Source organism: Dryobates pubescens, chromosome 11 (genome assembly GCF_014839835.1).
Source record: "Dryobates pubescens isolate bDryPub1 chromosome 11, bDryPub1.pri, whole genome shotgun sequence".
NCBI classification, from domain to species: Eukaryota; Metazoa; Chordata; class Aves; order Piciformes; family Picidae; genus Dryobates; species Dryobates pubescens.
This window is the reverse complement of record NC_071622.1, coordinates 34,247,075-34,274,004: the sequence shown is the minus strand read 5'-3', so window position 1 is coordinate 34,274,004 and position 26,930 is coordinate 34,247,075. Positions and strand designations below refer to the sequence as shown.

The 26,930-nt window shown below is 46.8% G+C and overlaps 1 protein-coding gene across 1 annotated transcript in view; it reads right to left on the bottom strand.

Moving 5' to 3' along the window:
- The window catches only part of TTC39A (tetratricopeptide repeat domain 39A), a 47,578-nt gene extending 26,259 nt beyond the window's left edge, over positions 1-21,319 (bottom strand). The window contains exons 1-2 of the mRNA XM_054165123.1: positions 21,221-21,319; positions 7,425-7,529 (exon numbers count right to left, since the gene is read on the bottom strand). Coding sequence (XP_054021098.1) covers positions 7,425-7,529; positions 21,221-21,261 — 146 coding nt within the window. The 5' untranslated portion in view covers positions 21,262-21,319. The remainder of the gene's footprint in view (positions 1-7,424; positions 7,530-21,220) is intronic.
- Positions 21,320-26,930: the final 5,611 nt, after the last annotated feature.

The window sequence follows — 26,930 nt, the reverse complement described above, 5'->3', positions numbered from 1 at the left end:
TGGAGTTATGCCATGAGCCTCTTCTCCTGCTAAGGTGCAACCACCACCATCTTGCAGCACTGCCCTGCCTCAAGAGCTCTTGGAGGACATTTTCATCTCCGCTTGAAAACAAGTACCTAAGCGAGGATGGTGACAGCTCTCCCCCTCTTGCTGAAGTATGAAAACCACAGAATCATGGAATTGTTTCAGTTGGAAAAGACCACTAAGATCATCGAGTCCAACTGGCAAGCTAAGACCACCATGGCCATTAAACCATCTCCTGAAGTGCTGTGTCCACACATTTCTTGAACACCCCCAGGGATGGGGACTCCAGCACCTCCCCGGGCAGCCTGTTCCAATGCCTGACCACTCTTGCAGCAAATCATTTTCCCCAACATCCAGCCTAAACCTCCCTCAGCAGAATTTCAGGCCAGACTGTCAGGTCACACAGAGAGCCAGCTTCACTAGCACTGGTATGTGCTCCCAGGGCTGGAAGTGCTATGGAGAAGACATCCAGCAGGCAGGACATGCACCACCAGGTTACAAAGAGCCCAGGTTCAAGCCCAGGCTCTGATTTAGTAGCAAGATGCTTCTAACAAGTAAAACAAATCCAACAGCACAGAAAGATCCTCCACAGAGCAGCCAACAGTCCATTCATCCCAGCATATCCAAGACTGAGGTGTCAAGGCCCAAATCAAATGTGCATCAGGAGGATGTGGTCACGCGGGGCCTGAAGGCTTTTGTCACCCTCCATCAGAAGTTCCACCCAACATCCACAGAACACACCAGACTCTCTGTGCAGGCTCTCTCTGGTTGGATGGATTGGCATTTTCCAAGAAACTCCTGTTTCCTATGAAAACTCCTCACTAGCAATAATTTTACAACTAGAAAAGACTACTTCCATCAACCTGGTTCCCTGATCACCACAAGCCACCATAATGGTCTATGTCTGGTCTAACTCAAAAGCTGCAGTTCACGGAGGAACACCTCAGCCTTTTTGATCTAAGCTACTCTGCAAAGCTCAGAATTCAGGATGTTTTAACAGCTAGGAGGTGAAACCAGGAAGTAAGCCACGTTGTGGCAGAATGGTATGCATTTACAAAGATTACAGAAGCTGTGCTCTTCCTAACTCCAGGCATAGAATGATGAAAACATCCTAGAAGTAATTCCCTTCTTGCTGTTCTTGACATGCTTTACAATAGATAGCAGCAGTATGCACCATCTTTATCCTAACACTGTCTGGAGTTTCACTCTACCTCCATGTGCTTTCCTTTACTCTTTCAACACTCTCAGTTGAACAATTACACACTATCTTCTCTCCCAGAGAGAACCTTTCCACCCTACTGAACAACCTCATGTTTGATTTTGTTCTACGAGGGCAAGAACATTTCACTGCATCATGAAGGCAGCCATTACAAAATACTTCCACTCCTTAGTACCCTCTGTAAAATTTTTGCCTACATTTAGCCCATATCTAGGGCTACACTACAGCAGTTGCGCTATCGCCCCATGACTCCTCCCGAGCTGAGAAGGGAAACTGGGAAAGGACAGAGGACCCCTGGGTTGATATTAAGCACAGAATCACAGAATGGTCTGGGCTGGAAGGGACCTCCAAACCTTATCCAGCCTGACCTCTCTGCAGTCAGCAGGGACATCCCCAACTAAATCAGGTTGCCCAGGGCCTTGTTGAGCCTCGAGTATCTCCAGGGAAGGGGCCTTAACCACCTCCCTGAAGTGCTCCATCACCCTCACAGTTGTTCCTAACATCCAAATGAAGCCGCCAAACTGACACCAATACCAAGATCAAGTTTACAAAGTTAGGCTCAGCCCAGCAAAAGTACTGTGGTCACAATAAATGGGGAGACAGTCCTCAAAAGCAGCAGAAAGGGTGAGGAGAAGCCCAAGCAGGAAGAACCACCCTGTGGTCCCCCATTTTCAGCAAATTTCCTCCTTTCCAAGGAACATGATGCATATGGTCTGGGATATACTTGTAGCCAACTCACTTCAAAGAGCAGAATACACAGACAACACTGAATATTGTACACTTGCCTCACGTTAACAATTCCAGTGACAGCACATAGGTAGCAGCCTAATTCCAGTCAGACCTGCACGAATAACTAGCAGAGCAGTAACACCACCTCTTCACATGCCCCTGTGACGCTCCATCAAAGGACTGAATTTACTTTTCAGACACAGTCATTCTAGAATTAAGATTCCACCAAAGAACCCCAAATGTTCCTTGAGACTCTTTCAAGAAGAAAGTCAACTTCCCAGAATGAATCATTCTCATATTGTTCTTGTAACACCACAAGCAGCAGCGCAGATGTGCTGCAGCTCACCCAACGATCCAGATTACTCCACACCATGAATTGATCTTTACTGTTTACCATTCTTCCAAGCAATTAGGCATCAGCAAACTATCAGGTGATCCATGCCATGCTTTCCCTCAGGATAATTATTAAAGCATTAAACATTTCTCTGGGGGAAGCTAAGAGGCTACTTCACCAGAATCAGCTCCTTTATTTGTGATGATCTGTGCTCAATCATGTCCTGGGTTTGAGGACAAGCTACTCAGGACCAGAGGACAGAAATTTAACTCCTGTTGGGGGGAGGAAAAATGCAGGGGGGGGGGAAATAATGCTGCACATCTGGATTGGAAGTTTAAATGGAGATTCTGTTTACAAGTATATATACAAAAGGCAGTTGGGTAGAATGAATACATTCACAAACAAGGCTGAGCCTACCAGGCCAAAACACTTGCAGAAGCCTCCATTCCACCCAGGCTCCTCAGGCCTGGAGGAGCACAGGACTGGATCCCCCACCTCAGCCCTACCAGGTTTCACCAGACCCTGGGGCAGAGCTCAAATTCCCCTAACAGCCAAAGCCATCTCTCCCACACACAAACCATGACTCTCTTCCCCAGGAAGAGAGAGAAGAGAGGGATATCAGTTATGTATTCCCTTAAATAGAGGAAACATCAGGAAATCTTAGAATCATAGAATTGTCAGGGTTGGAAGGGACCTCAAGGATCATCCAGTTCCAACCCCCCTCACTAGTTCCAACACCTCACACTACAGCAGGTTGCTCACAGCCACATCCAGCCTGGCCTTAAAAACCTCCAGGGATGAGGCTTCCACCACCTCCCTGGGCAACCTGTTCCAGAGTCTCACCACCCTCATGGGGAAGAATTTCTTCCCAACATTCAATCTGAATCTACCCATTTCTAGTTTTGCTCCATTCTCCCCAATCCTATCACTACCTAACACCCTAAGAAGTCCATCCCTAGATTTCTTGTAGCCTCCTTCAGATACTGGAAGGCCACAATAAGGTCTCCTTGGAGCCTTCTCTTCTCCAGACTAAACAGTCCCAACTGTCTCAGTCTGTCCTCATAGCAGAGGAGCTCCAGCCCTCTGATCATCCTCGTGGCCCTTCTCTGGACACCTTCCAGCACCTCCAGATCCTTCCTGTAATAGGGGCTCCAGAACTGGACACAGTGCTCCAGGTGGAGTCTCACCAGAGTGGATTACAAGGAGAAAATCACCTCCCTCGACCTGCTGGCTATGCTTCTCTTGATGCAGCCCAGGCTCTGGTTGGCTTTCTGGGCTACAAGTGCACACTGCTGGCTCATGTTGAGCTTCTCATACACCAGCACCCCCAAGTCCTTTTCTTCAGGGCTGCTCTCAAGCCAGTTCCTGCCCTGCCTTGATCAGTGCTTGGGACTGCCCTGACCCAGGTGCAGGACCTCGCACTTGGTCTTGTTGAACCTCATGAGGCTGTCACGGCCTCACCTCTCCAGCCTGTCCAGGTCCCTCTGGATGGATCCCTTCCCTCCACTGTGTCAGCTGCACCACACAGCTTGCCGTCATCGGTGAACTTGCTGAGGGTGCCTCATTGCCACTGTCCATGGCACCAACAAAGATGTTAAACAGGACTGGTCCTAGTACTCATCTCTGAGGGACTCCAAATGGAACAGAAACACATATCACAATACTCTGGGACGACTTGTTTGTCCCTGTGACTTTCTGTCTTTTGGAGGACTTTGTGGTTATCCTAAAGGCACCTGAGCCTCAAACCCACCACAAATCAGACGAGGGATAAAATCTAGCCTGCTATTAATTGATTTACTCTATGCATCTTGATGTGCAGAAGGAAGAGGATTTTTTTTTCCTCCCCACTTCAGTGACTAGACAGTTTCAGTGTTATTCACTGTCATGGTTAACAGCTCACAAACTGAAAGCCACCACTGTGTTTGGCAATTAAATCTAAGGAATTTCTTAAAAGCTCTTAGACCTCCTGTGAACACTACAGATAAAAGATTAATTAAACTTACTTCAGAAACTGCAAGATACTTGGAGTCCACTATTGTATACTGATTGCTAGTGATAAAGAAAACTGACTCAAAAACCTGAAAGATAGATGAGGATAACAGGATCATGCTAGGGGTTGGAAGGGACCTCTGGAGACCTTTGAGGCCAACCCCCCTGCCAGAGCAGGACCATAGAATCTAGTGCAGGTTGCAAAGGAATGCATCCAGATGGGTCTTGAGAGTCTCCAGAGAAGGAGACTCCCAAACCTCTGTGGGCAGCCTTTTCCAGTGCTCTGGGACCCTTACAGTAAAGAAGTTCTTCCTCATGTTGAGGTGAAACTTCCTGTGCTGTAGTTTACATCCATTGCCCTTCATCCTATCACAGGCACAAGTGAGCAGAGGCAGTCCCTTCCTTCCTGACACCCAGTCCCCAGATATTTATATTGATCAGATTCCCTCTCAGTCTTCTCCTCTCCAGACTAAACAGCCCCCAGTCTCTCAGCCTCTCCTCACCAGGCAGTGCTCCAGTCCCTTCAGCATCCTTGTAGCCCTCTGTTGGACTCTCTCCAGTAGATCCCTGTCCCTCTTGAACTGGGGAGCCCAGAACTGGATTCAGCATTCCAAGTGGGGCCTCACCAGGGCAGAGTAGAGTGGGAGGAGAACCTGCCTCAATCTGCTGGACACACTCCTCTTAATGCACCTCATTGGCCATCTAGGCCACAGGGGCACATTGCTGTCCCATGCAGAACTTGTCCACAAGGACTCCCAGGTCCTTCTCCACAGGGCTGCTTTCTAGCAGATCACCTCCTAACCTGTACTGCTGCAGTTTACTATGTATTGAAAAACCAAGAAAAACTATTTAAAACGAAGCAAAAACATCAGATCCATTTTTTTAATGAAATCAGATCTCTTCCTGCTGCATTTGCTTTTACAAGAGGAAAAGCTTTGCTTCCACACATGTCTAGATATCCTCCACAGATGTTTATTTTAAAGCTGCTAAGAAAGATTTATCGATTTTAACTCGTGTTCATTGCCAGATCTGCTCTCACCTACAAATGGCACAAATCAGTTGAAAATACACTTATTGTGGAAGCCAAAAGTGAGCAACTTAGTGACTCTGCAATGATGTGACACAGAGCAGAGTATGTCCTCCAGTGTAAACTGCGAATCTGAGGCATCTAGGATACAAATCACAGAATTGTCAGGGTTGGAAGGGGCCTCAAGGATCATCCAGTTCCAAACCCCCTGCCATGGGCAGGGACACCTCACACTACAGCAGGTTGCTCACAGCCACATCCAGCCTGGCCTTAAAAACCTACAGGGATGAGGCTTCTATCACCTTCCTGGGCAACCTGTTTCAGAGTCTCACCACCCTCATGGGAAAGAACTACTTCTGAACATCCAATCTGAATCTACTCATTTCTATTTTTTTTCCCATTGCCCTCAGTCCTATCACTCCCTGACACCCTAAAAAGTCCCTCCCCAGCTTTCTTGTAGTCCCCTTCAGATACTGTAAGGCCACAATTAGGTCTCCTCAGAGCCTTCTCTTTTCCAGACTGAACAGCACCAACTTCCTCAGTCTGTCCTCTTAACAGAGGAGCTCCAGCCCTCTAATTGTCCTTGTGGCCCTTCTCTGGACATGCTCCAGCACATCCAGATTCTTTACAAGCATGTGAAAACAGAAGAGTCACAGAATCATAGAATGTTAGGGGCTGGAAGGGACCTCAAAAGCTCATCCAGTCCAACCCCCCTGCCAAAGCAGGGTCACCTAGAGCAGGTAACACAAGAACACATCCAGGAAGGTTTTTGAGTATCTCCAGAGAGGGAGACTTCACAACCCCCTTGGCAGCCTGTTCTTAAAACAAAGATCGATGGTTATGGTCTGTCAAAATTGGTTTCAAATCTCAGCATGCTAAAAGGCAACAGTGGGGAACTGGTGACCCCTAAAGAAAACACTCAGCATTGCCACACATGCCCCCACTACAGCTTTTTCCTTCCCTAAAGAGGTGGACTGTGTCCATAACGGATATCATCTGCAGGGAAATTTTGTATCCTGTTTCTGCATTACATTCACAAATCTCTTAAGTCTGTGCTTCCCTCACTGCCAAAGGCAACAGGAATAAGGACCCTCTCATAACAACAAGACAAAATGAAAAAAAATCAGTTTCAAAATGGTTTTGAAGCACGGAATTTAGTCAGGTATAAAACCAGAGGATCAGCTCACGAAATATGTTATGCAGGGCCCAACAAAAGCTGAAGGAAACCCTGTGCAGTAGAAGCAAAACAAACTCCCCAGCCTCCCTAGCTTTTGCAGAGCTTTGGAAACCCCCTTCAATAAAACATCTCCCTGTTTTCAATTAAGCACCTAGTAAGCATTTCCAGATGGGCACAGGGGCTTTACTGTCAGAATTTAATGACAACAGTTACTCTTCTTACCATTTTTATGATCTCCTCTGATGATATAGAAACACAAAACAACACTGCTGTGAATAAAACCAGTATTATTAATGTATCTCAGCCTCCAATTTATCATCAATGTCTGTCACAGAGTCTGCTGACATGGTTAAGCTACAGCTTTGTGGCAGTAAAAAAAAGGGAGGCTGGTACCTCAGCAAAGCAAATGTGGTGCACTGACTACAGTTACCTGTGAGGCCTATCAGACACACTGTACTGCATGACCTATGAATTTGACTTGATTCAGATTCCAGGGGTCTGAAAGAAGGCACAATGTAATTTGCCTGTGGCTCAGAAAAATACATGGAGCAAATCAGAAAGAAAACTGAATTAAACATAGACTCAACAAGCCGAGAACACAGGTAGCTTTAGGACAGGGTATGAAAAGTGACAGGTGCTGCAAAGACACAACAATTCTGAGAAGCCATTGCATGACTTCACGGCTTGCAGCTGGGCCACTCCCTACATGCTGCCCTGCAATGCAATCAGGAAAAGGCCTGCACAACCACAACACCAAGTTGCAAAAGAAGCTGTGAGAAAGTTTCTGCCAGGGGTTATTTAAAAATAACAGAAAGTAAATGTGTCTCAATTCTTGGTCAGTTTTTCTTCTAGATACAAACCTATACATTCTCAAATATGAAAACAAAAAATACTGGGGGAGAGTGGGAGAAGCAACAGAACTTACTTTCCTTTTAAAGAAGCCAAAGCATCCGAGAACTTGTTGTTAAGAAATAAATCCAAAGCTGCCATACACTCATGCAGTGCCACATTGAGGTCTGATGTAGGTGACCTGTCAGGAGAAGAGAATAAACTCAGCACATCTGTCCTACTGCATTACTGCAACATTTCACAGAATCACAGAATGTTAGGGGCTGGAAGGGACCTCCAAAGATCATCCAGTCCAACCCCCCTGCCAGAGCAGCATCACCTAGAGCAGCTCACACAGGAACACATCCAGGTGGGTTTTGAATATCTCCAGAGAGGGAGACTCCACATTTGAACTGATTTTATTTCTAGGCTTATTCCCATGTATAATCTGCTATTATATTTCTAGTGACTGCAAGAACTGAAAGTGACTTCCATTCTGTCTTTGTCTTGGGGTTTTTTAACTATGCCCTTACCCTGTGACATGTGGAAAGCAAATCAAGTTCCGTACTTTCTGACAGTAAGACAAACTGCACTTAGTGTAACTAAGAGCCTGGCCATGCTGAAGTTATCATGTGGGAGTGTTGCAATTTGATACTCAGGCATCAGGAACATAGAAGCACTGGGTGACAACATCACACATCGGACTTCAAGGCTGACAGAGCCTACAGGCTAGTGACATTCTGATCATGCTGTCACTTTAAGGATGAGACACTGTTGAACTGCATTAGGTTAGGATATCGACTGCTGCTGGAACATCCGCTGCAGGTCACTACAGACTTACAGGTGGGTTAAAATTTCACATGGTGCATGCTCCTAGGAACATCACTGTCCCTCAGAAGTGCAGTATCTCAAAGTCTGAAGATTCTCAGTGGCTTACTCTGGCTGTACTTCACCCCTTCACAAGATTCAGATGTCAGCCTGACCCATCACAAGGGTTCTCAGCTGGTCTTTGGATTACTGGCAAGAGTTTGGCCCAATTTCATCACCAGAACTGCTGGACAAAAAAAGCCCACAAATTAAAAAAAAATCCACAGGAAAAACAGGAAGGCCTTGCACTAACAAAATTAAGGCCACATGGCCAAGGTTTGGGCAGCTGAAACACCTGTGTCTAAAGATGAGAGAGCTCTACTACACCAACATGTCGTACACCAGTCTGTACAAGAAAAGTTCCCCCAACAAAATACAAACAAATCCTCATCATACTCCTAACTCCAAACAGCTTTAACTGATGTCATCTGTCTTGTGATTCAGAAACTATGTTACTTCCTTAAAATAATGGCACGGCACACAGCTGGCTGCAAGGAACACCAGAAAGCAAAGTCTCAGTATCTCTTAAGGAAAGGACAGAGGAGCACAGAACAGATAACATCATCAATAACCACTGACTGCAGCAGTTGTTTGCATGTGAAGAAAAAAATGACTGCAAAGGGAAGGGGGGGGAAAAAAGAACATAATTATGTATGTAAAAACAGGATTATAAATGAGAGAAACATCTTCTGACTCTTCATAGTGGTTGTTGTCATCACACTTCACACACACTGTAAACCCTTCTGGACTCAAGAGACTCTCCGAGTGCTTTGTAAATGCTGTTTAACCAAGTCTTGGCATCTGTTTCACACCACATGCAGTACCCTGCCTGCCCAGCTATTCTGAGCCTTGCTTACCGTAGTAATTACAACTTTGCCAATTATTGTGGACATGGACTGCAACTCTTACCTGCCTTTTCAAAAATCTGTGCCCCTGAACCCAACAGCACATTTGGCACTATATGAAACACATTCTCAGCTGCTTTACAATGTTTAGACTGGCATCATTTTTCCTGGTTGGTTTGTTTCTTGTCATGCAGGAGAGTTACCCCATTCAATACAAACCAACCTTTTCAAAATACTCCTTTGAAACAGAAAGGTGGCAAGCAAAAATACACTGTTGAAGCTCAAAGCACAAGTAAGACATATTCACTACCTGGCATCTTTTCTGGAGTAGGAATTATTAACACCCCCAGCAGCAGCAGCCCCAAATACAAGTTGCACGCTTCCCTCACGCTCCGAGGAAAGCTGACATTTGATGCAGGTCCCAATTAAAGGGCTTAAGATCTGAACACAATCTGCACCCTATATAAATGCTACAAATCATCGCTTGTTGCCGTTAACAATGGGGCAGAAATACTTTAACCTGGAGAGTGCTAAGCACATGAGCAAACTGATTAGTCATGCTTCAGTGGGCTGCAGATTCTCTCCTGCTTTCAACAGCAAGATCAGAACTGCCTCCGAGGCCAACGCAAAACGCTGTGCACTGCTACTTACCTCTCTGCCACACCTCTCGTGTTTTCTGACATCGTCATTTGTGTGCCCGCTCAGCACCCTGGGCACGATCATCCAGCAGCAGCACTCGGTGCTACTAGCCCGGCTCGGAGCGGCACTCGCTGCGAGCACAGGGCAGGGAAGTGCCTGCCTGCGACGCCTCCTCTCTGATTGGTCCTCACGGATGACAGGAGGAGAGTTCCGAGCACGGCCAGTTCGCTTGCAGCGTACTACAAACCAGTAAGGTGGAAGCCAGTCCGAGACACGTGAAGTTCATATATCTCTGCACACACTGTGCCGTGGGACAGCAATGTGCCCTTGCGGCCAAGAGAGCCAAGGGGATCCTGGGGTGCATCAAGAAAGTTTGTGGTCAGCAGGTTTAGAGAGGTTCCTCTCCCCCTCCACTCTGCCCTGCTGAGACCACGCCTGCAAAACTGTGAGCAGTTTTGGGCTCCCCAGCTCAAGAGACAAGAGACCTGATGGAGAGAGCCCAAGGGAAAGCCACGAGGATGATTAGGGGATGTGAACATCTCCCCTGTGAAGAGAGACCGAGAGCCCTGGGGCTGTTTAGTCTTGAGAAGACTGAGAGGGGATCTGATCAGTATCTATAATAAACACTTGACGGGTGGGTGTCAAGTGGAGGGGGACAAGCTCTTTTTAGGGGTGCACAATAATAAGACAAGGAACAACAGGTACAAGCTTGAACATAGCAGGTTTCACCTCAACATGAGGAGAAACTTCTTTACAGTGAGGGTGCCCAGGCTGCCCACAAAGGTTGTGAAGTAGTATCCTTCTCTGGAGGCTTTCAACACGTACCTGGATGCATTCCTGAGTGGAATTCCCTGGGTGATCCTGCTTTGGCAGGGAAGCTGGACCTGATGATCTCTGGAGGTCCCTTCCAACCTCTAATGTACTGTGATACTACTAATGCAGGAGGTGCTGGCAGCTGCCAGTGTATCTTGGATCTATGGATCTGTCTGCAATTAGTGGCAGCATCAGCTGTCCTTTCTTCAGTACATGCCAGGCACAGGTCAAGCATCCCCATCCTTACAGATGTAGAACAACAGAGTTGTTGTAGTGTGTTTAAATTACCCCCCAGTTGATTTGGAGAATCTACCCCCAGAAATAAAATCACCAGATCAGCTCAGTTTGGGAGGGAAGCAAACGAAGCTCTATTTACAAGCAAACTTAAATATATATATGTGTATGTGTGTGTATTTATATATATATGTGTGTGTGCGTAATTTTATATATATATATTTACAATTTATAAACAACACACAAACTCCTCAGACCCCCACGGGATGGCTCCAGGGGGACTGTTCACCTGTTCCCCCACTCCCTTCCTCCTTCCCATTACCTCACACAGTAGTCAAAACAGAGATCCCCTGCAAGGCCACCAAAAGGGAGAGAGGAAAGTTGCAAGCAGAAGTGACAAAAAGAAAAGAGAGAATTGTTTATGCCTTTGCTCTATATCCCATTAGCAAGTCAATGAATTATATAGACCATATAACTATTTTTCTTCTAAATCTGATGGTAATTTATTTTACTTTCACTCTTTGCAGTCAGGGACTAGGCTAAAGTTCCCCCTTCAAACTGTAGCAGCAGTGAACCAGAACCGAGTCAAACAAGGTTGGCTGGCAGGCAGAACAGGGAAACACGAGAGAGAGGTGAGAGAGACAAGACAGTCTGCCCAGCCAAGGAAAAACAAGCTCCCATCCACCAGCCAAAACACTGTTTTCTATTGGTTCCGGTAACTTCAGGGAGTAGCAAGGCTTTGCATGTTCTTGGTAAAAGCCTCTCTTTAATGTCATGCAAAATGAAGTTGGTTAAATATTTTGATCAGGGGAGCGAGCTCATCGAGCTGATTTTGTCCCAAATGAAATCACCTATACGCTCCCAAACTGCTTGGCTGGCACAGTGGCAGTACTGCTCCCGCCACAAGAGCAGTTACACGCAGCAGAAGCAGTCATCTTTGCTCATCACAACAGCTGGGCTGTGGAAGCTGATCAGCTATGATCTACTTAAATAAGTTGGCTCCTCCAAGAGCATTTAATGTTAAAAATTACACACCTCTTTTCTCCTACATGTGGTCTTGTTCGTGAGATTACACAAAGCGGTACCAATAAGAAGACATCAGCTGCCGAAGGAAGAGCCAAAAATGATAAACAAGTGAAGCATAATTTCTGGAAGGTACTCTCAAGACATTAATATCCCTGATGGTATCTTTCACTGGTTTTATGACAACCTGCACAGGAAAAACCTCTGCTGCATTTGGCATAAGAATTATTGCAAGAGATCCACAGGCTGCCCTGTTAATGACTCAATTACATGACTGTAACAACACGATGTACCTGGGCCACAGCAGGAGATAAAAGATGTGTCTGGCTGGGGTTTTTTCCCCCCCAGTTGGGAATAATTACTAGTGACAACTTAAAATTAAGCAGAATGCTTCGATGGCAGTATCATGAGCTGCTCTGAAAAGATTATACCTCATCTTCACCAGCTTTTTATAAAATTTCTAACTGACTCTGCACTTCTCCAAAATGTCTTTGAAGTTCTGCATGGTGAAGGCTCAGGCTGTTTCTGCCAAGTTCTTCAAGTTTTGAGCTGGCAGGTTTTTACTTGAAACAATTATACAACCTCTCTGTCTTTATTAAGAGATTGTAGAGGGTTACTTAGAATCACAGAGTTGTCAGGGTTGGAAGGGACCTCTAATTCCAAGGCCCCCTGTCATGGGCAGGGACTCCTCACAATAGATCACCTTGCTCAGGGCCACATCCAGCCTGGCCTTAACCACCAGGGATGAGGCTTCCACCACCTCCCTGGGCAACTTGTTCCAGTGTCTCACTACTCTCATGGTGAAAAACTTCTTCCTAACATGTAACTGCTTCCAACCACATAGTCAGAAAAACCAAATTAATAAATTCTTAAACTACTTCTTCACAGACTATGAAATGGAACCAAAGAGAAACTAGACTCAGGTGCTCAAAGAGGCTCCATTTCTTCCAAAGAGGAAGGAGTAGTAAATCATATTGCTCCCTACAAACACCGTGCCACTTGGGCTACAAAAGCTTCACCAGCACAAACACTTCAACCATTCACAGGTATGAAGAGCATCCCAAAACACATTTCAAGGGTCTGCATTTCAGCTCTTAACAAAGAAACATCTAAAGACACCTCCACCACAGGAACCCAAACTGGCTTGCTGATATGCAGGCCACCATGTGGCTGACACCCAGGTGCCCCTCTCCTTCCATGTTACCAGAAATAGCACCACTGACACAGAAATTCTTGCCCTGGCAAGGCTTTCTGTTCTCACCAAGGCAGGATAACCACACAGCCCTTACCAGAAAGCAGGATGCACCAGGGGTTACTCTCCTTAGCCTTTTCAGATTTGACAGGTCACTCCTGGATTGATGACTCCTGTTTTTCTGAACAGACAACTGCTCCCAACAACACAAATGGCCTGAGCCTGACCAAAGGACTACACAAAGAAAACAACAAGCACCTCACTTGGGAAGAATGCTTTTCTCAGAACCACCGGAGATCAGAAACCTCTCTCTCATTAGCATGAAAAGGAGAAGCAGTTCTCACAATAATTTGTTACTATTCAGTTTTCAGACAATATAGGAATCTCTTCACAATTCAAAAGCAAGTAAGTTAATGCAAGAAAATGAACGCTATCATGACCTGTCCTGTTTTCTGTGCCAAGCCACTAACACTTCTTTTTTTCCCCTTCTCCCCCCCACAATTGTTTTGGTTTGTTTTTTTTGCTGTTTCTGAACAGGTTTCTGGTCTGTGCCTAAGACTCCTCTGCGATGCAGACAAGCCATTACTCCTAACAACAAAGCAACTCGAAAAGTTTCGGTGTTTCAGTTCTCCAAACACTCCCCATAGAGGCATAACAGTGATGCAATTCTGGAATTCAGAAGATCTTAGTATTTCAAGTTGTACGTGGAGCAGAACAGAGTTTATTTTAGATGTTAGCTCTCAAACACAGGATTACAGGATGTTAGGGGTTGGAAGGGACCTCGGGAGTCCAAACCCCCTGCCAGAGCAGGACCATAGAATCTAGCACAGGTTGCACAGGAATGCATCCAGACAGGGCTTCGAAGTCTCCACAACCTCTCTGGAGAGCCTGTAGCAGTGCTCTGGGACTCTCACAGTAAAGAAGTTCTTCCCCATGGTGAGATGGAACTTCCTGTGTTGCAGTTCACACCTGTTGCCCCTTGTCCTATCACAAGGCACAAGTGCACAGAGGCTGTCCCTTCCTTCCTGAAACCCACCCTCATATTTATAAACATTTATTAGATCCCCTCTCAGTTTTCTCTCCTCTCCAGACTAAACAGCTCCCAGGCCTCTTAGCCTTTCCTCACCAGGCAGTGCTCCAGTCCCTTCATCATCCTTGCAGCTCTCCATTGGACTCTCTCCAGCAGATCCCTGTCCCTCTTGAACTGGGGAGCCCAGAACTGGATGCAATATTCCAGATGGGGCTTCACTAGGGCAGAGTAGCGGGGGAGAAGAACCTCTCTCGATCCGCTGGACACACACTTCTTAATGTACCTCAGGACCCCATTGGCCTTCTTGGCCACAAGGGCACATTGCTGTCCCACCCATGGAGAACTTGTCGTCCATGGGACAAGTTATTGATGGGTCAGCAACGTCAGAGGTCTTTCATTAAATGGTGCTCAGGGTCTCAGCCTTTCTGTTTCAGCAAAGGCTCACAAAACACAGGGATGTGGCAGAGCAGACAAGTGAGCAGAACAAAGTCCAGGGAATCAGTAGACTTGTGCTCTGCCCTTGGTTCCACTGATGTTTAACTTGCATCAAGCAGGATCTAGGTTGCATTACGTTCACAGTTAGGCAAACAATGCAATAAATTCATTAGAATAGGTTTGCTTGGATAAATAAAAAGCATTGGTGGTATTTCTGCAGTTCCCTTTCCGTGTTGTACTGCCATGAATGCACCACGGTGGGCTAGTATTCCCAGTTAGTAGGACTGGCTACATCAAATGGTAAGGAAAACAAACAAGCAACAAAAAAGCCCAAATCATGCACACACAATGTAGTCTGGCAAGCTACAAGCTATCAACCCCAGGATCCTGGACCTTCACTAACCTATTGGAATGTATGAAGAAAAATTTAGCTCTCACAGGGTCAGAATTAAACCAAATTCATCCAGCAGCACACAACTTCACAGGACCGCAGCAATTAAAAGGAAATTGTGATGTGCTTTACATAGAATACATAGAATAAACCAGGTTGGAAGAGACCTTCAAGATCATAGCGTCCAACCCATCAACCAATCCAACACCGCCCAAACAACTAACCCACGGCACCAAGCACCCCGTCAAGTCTTCTCCTGAAAACCTCCAGTGATGGCGACTCCACCACCTCCCCAGGCAGCCCATTCCAATGGGCAATCACTCTTTCTGTATAGAACTTGTTTCTAACATCCAGCCTGAACCTCCCCTGGCGCAGCCTGAGACTGTGTCCTCTTGTTCTGGTACTGCCTGCCTGGGAGAAGAGACCAACATCCGTCATTTGCAACATCCGTTTATTGCAACATAAAAAGAACTAAATATGCCTTTGTTTCACAGAATCACAGAAACATTCAGGTTGGAAAAGACCCTCAGGATCACCAAGTCCAACCCAGAACCCTACTCTACAAGGTTCACCCCTAAACCACAGCCCCAAGCACCGCATCCAAACCACCTTTAAACACATCCAGACTTGGTGACTCCACCACCTGCCTGGGTAGCACATTCCAATGCCTGCCCAGTCACAGCTGGAGGCTGTTCCCTCTTGTTCTATCACTAATCACTTGTGAGAAGAGACCAGCACCAGCCTCTCTACAAGGTCCTTTCAGATAGTTGCAGACAGCAATGAGTTCTCTTCTCCAAACTAACCATCCCCAGCTCCTTCAGTCGCTCTTCATCAGATTTATTCTCCAGGCCCTTCCCCAGCTTCCTTGCCCTCCTCTGCACTGGCTCCAGCACCTCCACATCTCTCCTGTATTGAGGTGCACAGAATTGGACACAATGCTCAAGGTGTGGCCTCCCCAGAGCTGAGTACAAGGGGACAATCACCTCCCTGCTCCTGCTGGGCACAGCATTTCTAATGCCACCCAGGATGCCATTGTCTCTCTTGGCCACCTGGGCACACTGCTGGCTCCTATTCAGCTGCTTGTCCATTAGAACCCCCGGGTCCCTTTCTGCCAGGCAGCTTTCCAGCCATGCTGCCCCAAGCCTGTAGCATTGCTTGGGGTTGTTGTGACCCAAGTGCAGGCCCTGGCATTTGGCCTTGTTGAAGCTCATCCTGTTAACATCTACCATGGATCCAAGTCCCTCTGTAGAGCCTCCCTACCCTGGTGAAGATCAACTCTGCCACCTAACCTGGTGTCATCTGCACACTTACTGCTGACACACTCTGTGTCTTCATCAAGGTCATCAAAGATGTTAAACAGAAGTGGTCCCAACACTAAACCCTGAGGAACATCACTTGTGCCCAGCTGCCAGCTGGATTTAACTCCATTGAGCACCACTCTTTGGGCCTGTTTGTCCAGCCAGTGCTGTATCCAGCAGACACCACACTCTGCTGGATAAATCCATTGTCAAACACTATTCTGGGTTTTCATAAAGAATAGAATAAATCAAATAAACCCCAGGAATGACCCAAAAATACTTGAACAAATGGGGCATTGTTGCTTTGCCTTTAATCGCTGCTTTACATGACATTTCAGATTATGCTTCCCTGACAGCTTCCAACAAAGTGACTTCATATTTCAGAAGTCATCTGCACAGCATACTTCACAGCACCTTGACCAATAACAATGCCACCTTCTCTCCAATTAAATAAAAACTCAAGCACAGCACTTCAATAGGCCTTTTAACTCCCTTAGATCTGCCTATTGAACCAATCATAAAAATCACAGAATGTACTGGGTTGGAAGGGACCTTTAAAGGTCATCCAGTCCTACCCAGGAAGCAGGGACATCCCCAGCTAGATTAGGCTGCTCGAACCTCAATCAAGCCTGACCATGAATATCTCCAGGGCTGGGGCCTCCACCACCTTCCTGGGCAACCTGTTCCAGTGTTCCACCAGCCTCATAGCAAAGAGCTTCTTCCTAATGTCCAGTCTAAATCTACCCTGCTCCAGTTTAAAACCATTGCAAAATCATTACTCAAAACAGGGAAACAGTACTAGTAGGAAGCTTTCTTGGCACTCCATATTTCTAAAGCCACATTGTAATGCAGACTGGCTTCAAGAAGCAGACAGTTACTATCCCCTCCATTTCAGAGTGCAAAAGCAACTAAGCAAGCTACCTGAGGAGGAAAAAGACAATTAAAACCACAATCAAGGAAAAATAAGCACCAACAACCAAACAAAACCAACACAACAACAAAAACACAAACCAAAACCCACACAACAACCCACAATAAAACCCAAAGAAACAAAGCCAGGCTGATTTTGAACTCTGCATCAGAGGAGTTCAGGATCTTTCTGGCCTGTTTTTCACCAGAGTTCCATTTCCCAAATAAGAAACTTTTATGCAGATGTAGTGAGAATGTGCTGCCCAGGGCGGTGGTGGAGTCACCATCCCTGGAGGTGGTCAAGAGGAGATTGGACGTGGCACTTGGTGCCATGGTCTAGTCATGAGGTCTGTGGTGACAGGTTGGACTCCATGATCCTCGAGGTCTCTTCCAACCCTAGTGATACTGTGATTGAACATTTCATCAGCACAGGACAACAAAGCAAAGAAAGATAAAATTACCTGCAAGTGCAGTACTGTATTCTATTTCAGCTGCATTTGTGATTCAAGCCATTAAATCAAGAGCACATGGAAGACCATCCCAACATTCAGGCTCTCTTCAAGCAATTGGGTGATGTGCAGTAATAAGACAAGGAACGAGGGACACAAAATTGAACATAGAAGATTTCACCTCAATACGAGGAGAAACTTCTTTAGGGGGAGGGTGACAGAGCACTGGAGCAGGCTGCCCATGGGGGTTGTGGAGGCTCCTTTAGAGACTTGCAAGACACATCTGGATGCATCCCTGTGTGGACTACCCTGGGTGATCCTGCTTTGGCAGCGGGGCTGCACCCGTTCCAACCTCTAATGTTCTATGACCCCGTGAAATGGTTTTTCCACAAAAGATGAATCAAAGTTTTATTACTGATGTGAAGACAAAAGCTGAAAACCTGCAGACTGGGAGGTCATTTTTTATCACTCCTACTAAAAAAAATAAAAGCTGACATTTACTTTTCAGTTCCAACTGCTGCTAGTATCATTAGAGTATCATACTGTGAGGGTCACAGAGCACTGGAACAGGCTGCCCAGAGAGCTTGTGGAGTCTCTTCCTCTGGAGAGTTTCAAGACCCATCTGGAAGTGTTCCTGTGTGACCTGTGCTAGATTCTATGGTCCTGCTCTGGCAGGGAGGTTGGACTGGAAGATTTCCTGAGGTCCCTTCCAACCCCTAACATCCTGTGACCCTGTGATTGCCCTCTGACTATGAGCTAATAATGTCAATCTATTCCCCAAATGCATCTGAAACCTAAGAAACCACAAGCTCAGCCTTGCAGAAACATTGTCCAGGAGCCTGACTAGAGATTTTTAAAAGCCTTTTAAGTAAGATGCAGACTAGAATAAGGGGAATAGCAGTATTTTAGGACAGAATAGAATAGACCAGACCAGGTTGGAAGAGACCTTCGAGATCATCGAGTCCAACCTATTATCCAACCCACCTAATCAACTAAACCATGCAACCAAGCACCCTATCAAGCCTCCTCCTAAACACCTCCAATGATGGTGACTCCACCAACTCCCCAGGCAGGTTTTTTTTTCTAAAACAAGCAAACAAACAATTCCTGAGGTATATGCTTTTAGCATTTTGTGGTACAGTAACTGAACACCTGAAGCGCTCCTCATCCTGGCGCGGCACGGGAAGTGTGGCAGCTGGCTCCAGCAGATGGAGCTGCAGAAAGCTGATGAGGACCCAGCACTTAGCTAAGCTCTCCAGCAGTTTCAGCAACACAGCCTGCACAATCCAGCCGAATTCAGCAAACTCCTTCCTGCTTGCTTCTGAACGTTTTCGCAAACGTTTCTCTGCACATCCAAAACCGCCAGAAGCACAGTGCGACTGCAATTGATCAGCCTTTCTTTGCTGCCGCTGCTATTGCCAGTACAAGCACAAGACCTGGAAGTCATTTCATGATGTGGTTTAAAATCATTATTCCAAACATGCAGAAACAGAGTTGTTCGGGTTGGAAGGGACCTCAAGGATCATCTAGTTCCAACCCCCCTGCCATGGGCAGGGACTCCTCACACTATAGCAGGTTGCTCAGAGCCACATCCAGCCTGGCCTGAAAAACCTCCAGGGATGAGGCTTCCACCACCTCCCTGGGCAGCCTGTTCCAGTCTCACCACCCTCATGGGCAAGAACTTCTTCCTAATATCCAATCTGAATCTACGTATTTCTATTTTTTTCCATTCCCCCCAGTCCTATCACTCCCTGACACCCTAAAAAGTCCCTCCCCAGCTTTCTTGTAGCCCCTTTCAGATACCAGAAGGCCACAATTAGGTCTCTTTGGAGCCTTCTCTTCTCCAGACTGAATAGCTCCAACTCTTTCAGTCTGTCCTCGTAAGAGACGTGCTCCAGCCCTCTGATCATCCTTCCCAATGTGGAGAGTTAAAAAAATGTTAATTAAAAAGCTGCTGGCCCATTAAAGAGCTTTCAAGACAGGACAGGCCATCAAAGCTGAGTAAAGCTACTACAGATGCTAATACAGGTGCAATTCTGGATCATTATCAGATCTACTAGTGAGTGGTTTATTTAATCCTACAGGACTTTGCTGGTTTAAGTGGTACTAAGCCACCTCCCTCCACTCTGCTCTGTCATAACTCTAACATTAATATAGCTTCCACTTAAAGTTGAGCGCTATTGTGTGTCTTATACAATCTAAAGTTCAGAGAACATTTTCCATTATGGATTCTCCAGGCCAATTAACATCTTTGGCTGATGCTTACTGCTGTCAACTTTCACAAAATCACAGAAACATTCAGATTGGAAAAGACCCTCAGGACCACCAAGTCTAACCCAGAACCCTACTCTACAAGGTTCACCCCTAAACCATAGCTCCAAGCACCACATCCAAACCACCTTTAAACACATCCAGGCTTGGGGACTTCACCACCTCCATGGGCAGCTCATTCCAATGCCTGACCACTCTTGCTGTACTAAAATTCTTCCTAATGCCCCGTCTAATCCTACCCAGCGGCAGCTTGAGGCTGTTCCCTCTTGTTCTATCCCTAATTATCTGTGAGAAGAGACACAGGGAAAGCACGTTGGCAAAGACACTGCTTCCTACACATCACAGAGAGCCACAACGGGGTCCTTTACCACTCTTCTAAGCAGCAAACGGTTTGCTGGCCTCTCAAACACCTGCACCTTCAGAAGCTTCTACTCCTGCGTGGCTTACCAAGCAGATAATTTCAAAAGCCTGATGTCAGATGGGGAATCCACAAACAGGCCTTTCACACAGCCACGTCTCAGTGCTAACATGCCATTCTCACCAGGGAAGAACGGTATTTGCACACTGATTCAGCCTCTGGAAAAACAACTGCCTCACACGCACACAATGGAAGTTGATGTATTTTATGGGCAGCGGGACTGCACACGTGGAAAGGAGGAAGGGAAGTTAAGCACCTGCAGCTCGTCCAGGAGGGCGAGCACAAGGCATCGAGTTACAGCCGTTCGGGATCAGCGTTTGGCGGTCAAGGCGCGGCGCGAGCTGTGCAAACAGGAGCCCAAGGAAAAGGGCTTGAGCCGCCCCGCGCCTCAGAGACACCGCGCCGCGCTTAAAAATGCCACTTTGAAAACCAGCTAGTTTGCATGTGCCTGTGGAAAGGCTGCCGCACAGGTACGTAATTTGCTTAATGGTTTTGTCTAAGATTCACCAAAAAAAAAAAAAAGCCCTGAAAAGTGCAAACAAGAGGCTCCCGCCCCTGCAGCTGCTGCGCGCAAATGGAGAGAGTCCTCTGCCCTCTGCCCCCAGACTGTGTGCAGTCTGGTGGCAGAAGAGGATCCATGGGCGGCTCGGTCCCGCTTTGGGCTGCACCTGGCCAGCACTTGCCTGGCGCTCCCCAAACCCACAGCGACCAGGCAGGCTGAAACTACAAAGGCACCGACTCGTCACTGCCCGCCAGAGCGCTGAAAGGTAACGAACTCGATTTACAGGCTTCGAACCAAGGCAGGCTGTTATCCGGGAAACAAACTGCCCTCAACCCCCTCCACCGGGGCACTTGGCGCCTCTTGCGACCAGCCCCTCGGCTTCGGCCGGCACCGGGACAGGTGTACCCGCCACGCCGGCCAGAACGGAGCACTCCCACAGCCCCAGGGAAAGAAGTGATGCTCCCAAGGGAAGTCCCATCCGGCCCCTGCAGGCGTTGCTTGTGACGGGAGAGACCCCACTCCTACTCCAGGCCCGAAGTGACAGCCGCAACCCTCCCGCCCCGCCTGAGCCCCGTACCGGGCGTCGCCGCTCCCGCTGCTGGCCGCGCGGGAGTCCATGAAGGCGTCGCGAAGCGCTCCAGAAGCCGTGAGAGGGGAGGCCGGGGCCGAGAGCTGGCAACGCTACTGTTCCCCGGCGCGGGCTGCATCCGCAGTCACCTCGCATGGTGTGAAGCAGCGGCGAGCCTCGGCGCATGTTCGGGCAGGGCCGGCCCCGGGCGCAGGAGCCGCCTCCGCAGGTGAGCGGCTGCGGCGGTGCCCGCCCCTCCTCCGGCTCTGCGCCCGCCCCGGGAGCCTGCTCGAGCCCGCGGGGGGCGGCGTAGGGGGTCTGCTGCCTTCGTGCCAGAGGGGAGGCTGCGGGGCGGGGGAAGCCCAGGGCAGAGCGCGGGGCTGGGTTACGATGATAAGGCAGCGCTTGGGCTGGAGCCGGACGGTTCACTGGTGCGGCCCAAGAGGCCTTTGCTGGGGAGAGCTGTTACATGAGGGGAGGGAGGCCTGCGGTGAGCCTGGGCGAGCCCCGGCCCAGGTGAGCGGAAAGCGTGGCGTTAGTAGTGGTGCTGGAATGGATTCCTCCTGGGAGAAGGAAACAATTTAAAACTTGACTAAATAGCAATCCTATTCGTTCGTGCTATACTGAGACCCCCGGGGCTGTTTAGTCTTGAGAAGACTCAGATAGAATATATAAATATCTAAGGTTGGGTGCCAAGTGGAGGGGGCCAAGCTCTTTTCGGTGGTGCAGAGTAATAAGGAACAACAGGTGCAAGCTTGAACATGGAAGGTTTCACCTCAACATGAGGAGAAACTTCTTTACAGTGAGGGTGACAGAACCCTGAAGCAGGCTGCCCAGAGAGATTGTGGAGTCTCCTTCTCTGGAGACTTTCAACACGTACCTGGATGCATTCCTAAATGGAATACCCTGGGTGATCCTGCTCTGGCAGGGGGGTTAGACTTGATGCTCTCTGGAGGTCCCTTCCAACCTCTAATGTACTGTGATACTAACCTGCACCTGAGAAAGTGGTTGCCTGGGTGGCGTTCGCTGCCCCAAAACACAATGGTCAGGTAATTAATTGTACGTGAGCAACAACACCCAAGGGTGTTTACTCTTCAAGTTTCTCAGTTTACAAACAAATAACACACGGAGTTTAAACCCTAAACCAATTGAAATAGTGAATAGGTATGCAAAGCAGGAGAAAAAATAAGCTATTTGGCCATTTCCTGTATTACAATCGTACCAATGATGCAGGGATAATAACACTTCAGAAGAGATTAACAAAAGAGGCTGTCGAAGGAAGTTAACAGGGAGAGAGAAGGCAAAGGTATACACAGGGCAGAGGGAGTGGCAGGGCAAACAGAAGACCTTGGCTGACATCAAGAAACAATGGGCACGTTAATGAGAACAGTGGGTGTATAAGGGTAAAAAAAGGGGGAAAAATGATTAGCTGAGCACCAACAATGCGGTTCGTGATGCGCGGAAGGGGAGGTAGGCGGCAGGCCTGCCGCACGCTCCGGTGCGCGGGGAGCAGCTGCTCCCAGAGAGGAACAGAAGACCTTACTGATTCACTTCAGCATGATCCTCTAGGCCAGCAGCAGGCAAAATCAAACGTTTTAGAATGATGTGGGACGTTGGAAGGAGCGGTGACAAACACCCTTCCAAGAGCTGCGAAGCCACGTTTTTTTCAGCACAAAATATCTGTTGGATTTAGTTCTTTGGATTGTGAAGCTCGCACGTTCCAGCTCACAGCTTTTGGGATGGAGAGGGACTTAACCATCTTTTTCTGCTCTTCAGATGTGACTGTTTTCAACAGCCTGTGACACTGAACCTAAAGAATATTTTTATTAGGAACCACCTGTGGGCATTTAGGCTTCAAAGTTATTGTCTCTCTCTTTTTTCCCCTCTCTGCTCCCGTGTGATAGAGATTCTCTCCCATATCTGGTAATAATGGAGGAGTATCCCAGGCCTCTTTGGCCTGAGTAACTCCTTTTTTTCCTGTGCAATCTTAGCCTGTTTAGGGTAAAAAGGGGGGTAGGGGGGGCAGTTCAGGCCTGGCCAGTGTGAAACCAGCCTAGCAATGGTGAGGGTTGAAGAAAGAGCCCTGAGGCTTTTGGTGAACCTCAGGTGGGGACAATGGGAGTGCTGGGTTTTTTTTTTATCTGGTGTAAAGGAACTTGTGTGTTAAGATTAGACTGGGGATTTCTTTGAACTTGATATGCTCTGCTATGCTCACCACTATGCTTTGTAGTTTTTGTAGTCTATGAATTGGTTTTCCAGTTAACCTTTCCATGACTATCCAATCCATTTGTGTGAGCATTACTCTTCTGGCCCTTTAGGAGCAATAGAGCAATCTGTCCCAATCTAAACTAGGACACCACCCCAGAATGTACCCTAAATTGACTTTTAGGAATTCTGTGTTGCAGAGACTAAGTTGAGAAAGCTAAACCAGAAGGACAAATTTGCATCATTAGCTTAAGTACAGCTTAAATTATTCTCCTGAGCATATTACTGTAGGTTCATGAACAGAACAGTTGTGCTTTCTAGGATCTGATGCTAAAACCTAAGTATTTTAAGATAAAGTGGTAGCATATTAAGGAGACAGAGAGAGTTTAAATCTACAACCCTTATCATGCAACCAGCACTTTTACATGTGATTTTCAAGATTCTGGGTCACTGCCTTGAACCCTGAGTTATTTATTGATTAAAAGTTACTACTGGATGGGGGCCTAAAATGGGATTCATACTCCAAACTCTCCAGAACTGTTTAGAACTCAAAGACTAAAGAAAAGCATTTAAGAACAAAGAGGTATTAACAGATTTGGTTTGGTTGGTTTTAAGGGTACCAGAGGGCTTTTATCTAAAAATCCCTTGAGCCTTTCCAAATTAAGTCTTTGGTAGTATTTTTTCATTCCAAGAGCCCCCCACCTGTTCATGTGAACATTTCAAGAGACACTGCATTCTGGGGAAAACAACCCTAAAGACTTTGTCTATTTTATTTGAGTATAAGAAGTTGAATACTACATAGCTCAGCAGAATAAATATTGAATCTGTCCATACAGGAAGATGAGTGTGTGGATCAGGAAGGATGAATCCTGTTATTGACTTGATACAAACTTGAGACAGCTGACAGCTTGCAGACAGTGCACCAAGGATCTCTTGCTGACCAATGCCAGCCTGTACAGACCTCTGAAGTCAAAATAATTTCACCCTGTATTATCAGCAAACTAAATCTTCACTGAGCAAGATATTTTCCTTGCAGCACTTCTGTCAAATTCTTATTTCCAGTTATTTGCATAGTCCTGGAGTGTAACTACCTGCTCATACTATTTAGGTTGGACATGATGATCTTGAAGGTCTCTTCCAACCTGGTCTATTCTAATCTTATTCTATTCTATCAGAGAAAACACATTTTCACACCTCTCCTACCTATAAGATACAAGTCAAATAAAATTGCTTTACTCTGCACAATCACCTTTCCAAAGCCCAGCACTGAGGTTAATGTACTACCAGACCCATTGTCCTTCAGAAAACAGGAAGCAGATTACCATGAAGAAGAGGTTTGTCCAAAAATCACTTAATAAATCAGCAAGAGATAACCAGAAACAACATTCTGACCTCTTGAATATACATCCAAACAATGCAGCATTTTCCCCTTTATCTGCTAGCTACCAGATCACCTGCCTTAAATGCCTTAATGCCCACTTGTTTCTAATTATTTTTTTTCAGTTTAAAAATCTAAGGTCCTAGCAGCTCTAGATCACTCAATTTTAGCACAACAGAAATTCTTGAGTATTCTGGACAACTGTCATGATTTATGGTGGTGGAGGTGGTTTGTTTTGGTGTGTTTTTTGTTTTGTTTGGGGTTTCTTGTTCATGTTTTTAAAGAGATTTCAGGAAATTATTTCACTTTGAGGATTTTACTGACCTACACCCAATGGATTATCACCTGAGAAATTAAAAGTTCTTTCCCATCTTGTCTGGGATAACAGACAGGCCAAAATTTACTGTGAAGCTTCCCACAGAAATCTACAACCAAGGTATTCTCACACTCATCTACAAGTCTGTAAGCACAAGAGGAAAGTATTTTTACTCCCCCCCCCCCCCCCCCCCCCCCCCCCCCCCCCATATGGGACTCCCCAAGATGCTGCTGCCTTCCCTCCCTGCACAGATAAGAGTTACAGTTCTATAATGAGTGCAGACAGCAGCTTCCTCCATTTCAGCCTCAGAGCTCCCTGGAAACACAAGCATGAGAGTTCAATAAGTGCAACAAATTGCAGAGATGTAATTGGGGCAGAAAGATGCAAAGACTGTTTGGTTGTTGAACTAAGGCTTAGGTGCTACAAGCTTGGAAAGTCTGTCTCTCTCCAGTTGATACCTGTCCCCTTCACCACCACTTCAGAGATCAGTTTCACTTCCTTCTCTCTTGCTTTTAAATTTCAATACCTGCACCTTGCTGGGAACAAGGAAGACAACAGAAGCAATCTGTTCTGCAGGGAGCTCAAGAGTTCAGTAACACACTAGAGCTCCATTCTGCCTACCAAAACATTCAATCTCAAGCTTGCCTCAAGAAAGATCTTCATTTTGTGACAATTAATGTCTACTTCCAGAACATACTCTGTTTGCTATGTGCTTTTCATTTGACATTGTTTTACATTTGGTAATTGCAGGAGGCAAACATCATCTTCCCCTTTATAATTAAAACAAAACAAAATGGATGCCTCTGGAAGGCAACATTCCTGTATGTTCCAGCTGGCAGTCAGACCTCAAGAACATGTGTGAACCTCACAGAATTAATGCAGATGTTACATAGCCTAATGCAGCTGATGTCTCATTGAAAGAAAACAGGCAAAGAGGTTTGGGTCCACTTAAATGAACCTATTGGAATCTAGCACTACTGTAACAAAAGGATCAAAACCACATGTGAATGGTTGTTGTGCCTTCTAACCCTCTGAGCAAGCAGTCTGTGCCTTGACATAAGAGACATTATTAGAATTGTAGCCTTGTTAGGGTTGGAAGGGACCTCAAGGATCATCTAATTCAAACACCCCTGCCATGGGCAGGGACATCTCACATTAGAGCAGGATACTCACAGCCACATCCAGCCCAGCCTTAAAAACCTCCAGGGATGAGGCTTCCACCACCTCCCTGTGCAACCTGTTCCAGTGTCTCACCATCCTCACGGTGAAGAACTTCTTCCTAATATCCAATCTGAATCTACCCATTTCTAGTTCTGCTTCATTCCCCCTAGTCCTATCACTCTCCATATACCAGCATGCCAACACCCTAAAAAGTCCCTCCCCAGCTTTCTTGTAGGCTCCCTTCAGATAATGGAAGGCCACAATAAGGTCTCCTTGGGGCCTTCTCTTCTCCAAGCTGAAGAACTCCAACTCTCTCAGTCTGTCTCCATAGGAGAGGCGCTCCAGCCCTCTGCTCATCCTTGCGGCCCTTCTCTGGACACATTCCAGCACCTCCTCTTTCCTGTAACAGGGCTCCACAACTGGACACAGTGCTCCAGGTGGGGTCTCATCGGAGTGTAGCAGAGGGGGAGAATCACCTCCTCCTACCTGCTGGCCACACTTCTCTAGATGCAGCCCAGGCCCTGTTTGGCTTTCTGGGCTGCAAGTGCACACTGCTGGCTCATGTGAGCTTCTCATGCACCAGCACCATCAAGTCCGTTTCTTCAGGGCTGCTCTCAAGCCAGTCCCTGCCCAGCCTATATCAGTGCTTGGGATCACCC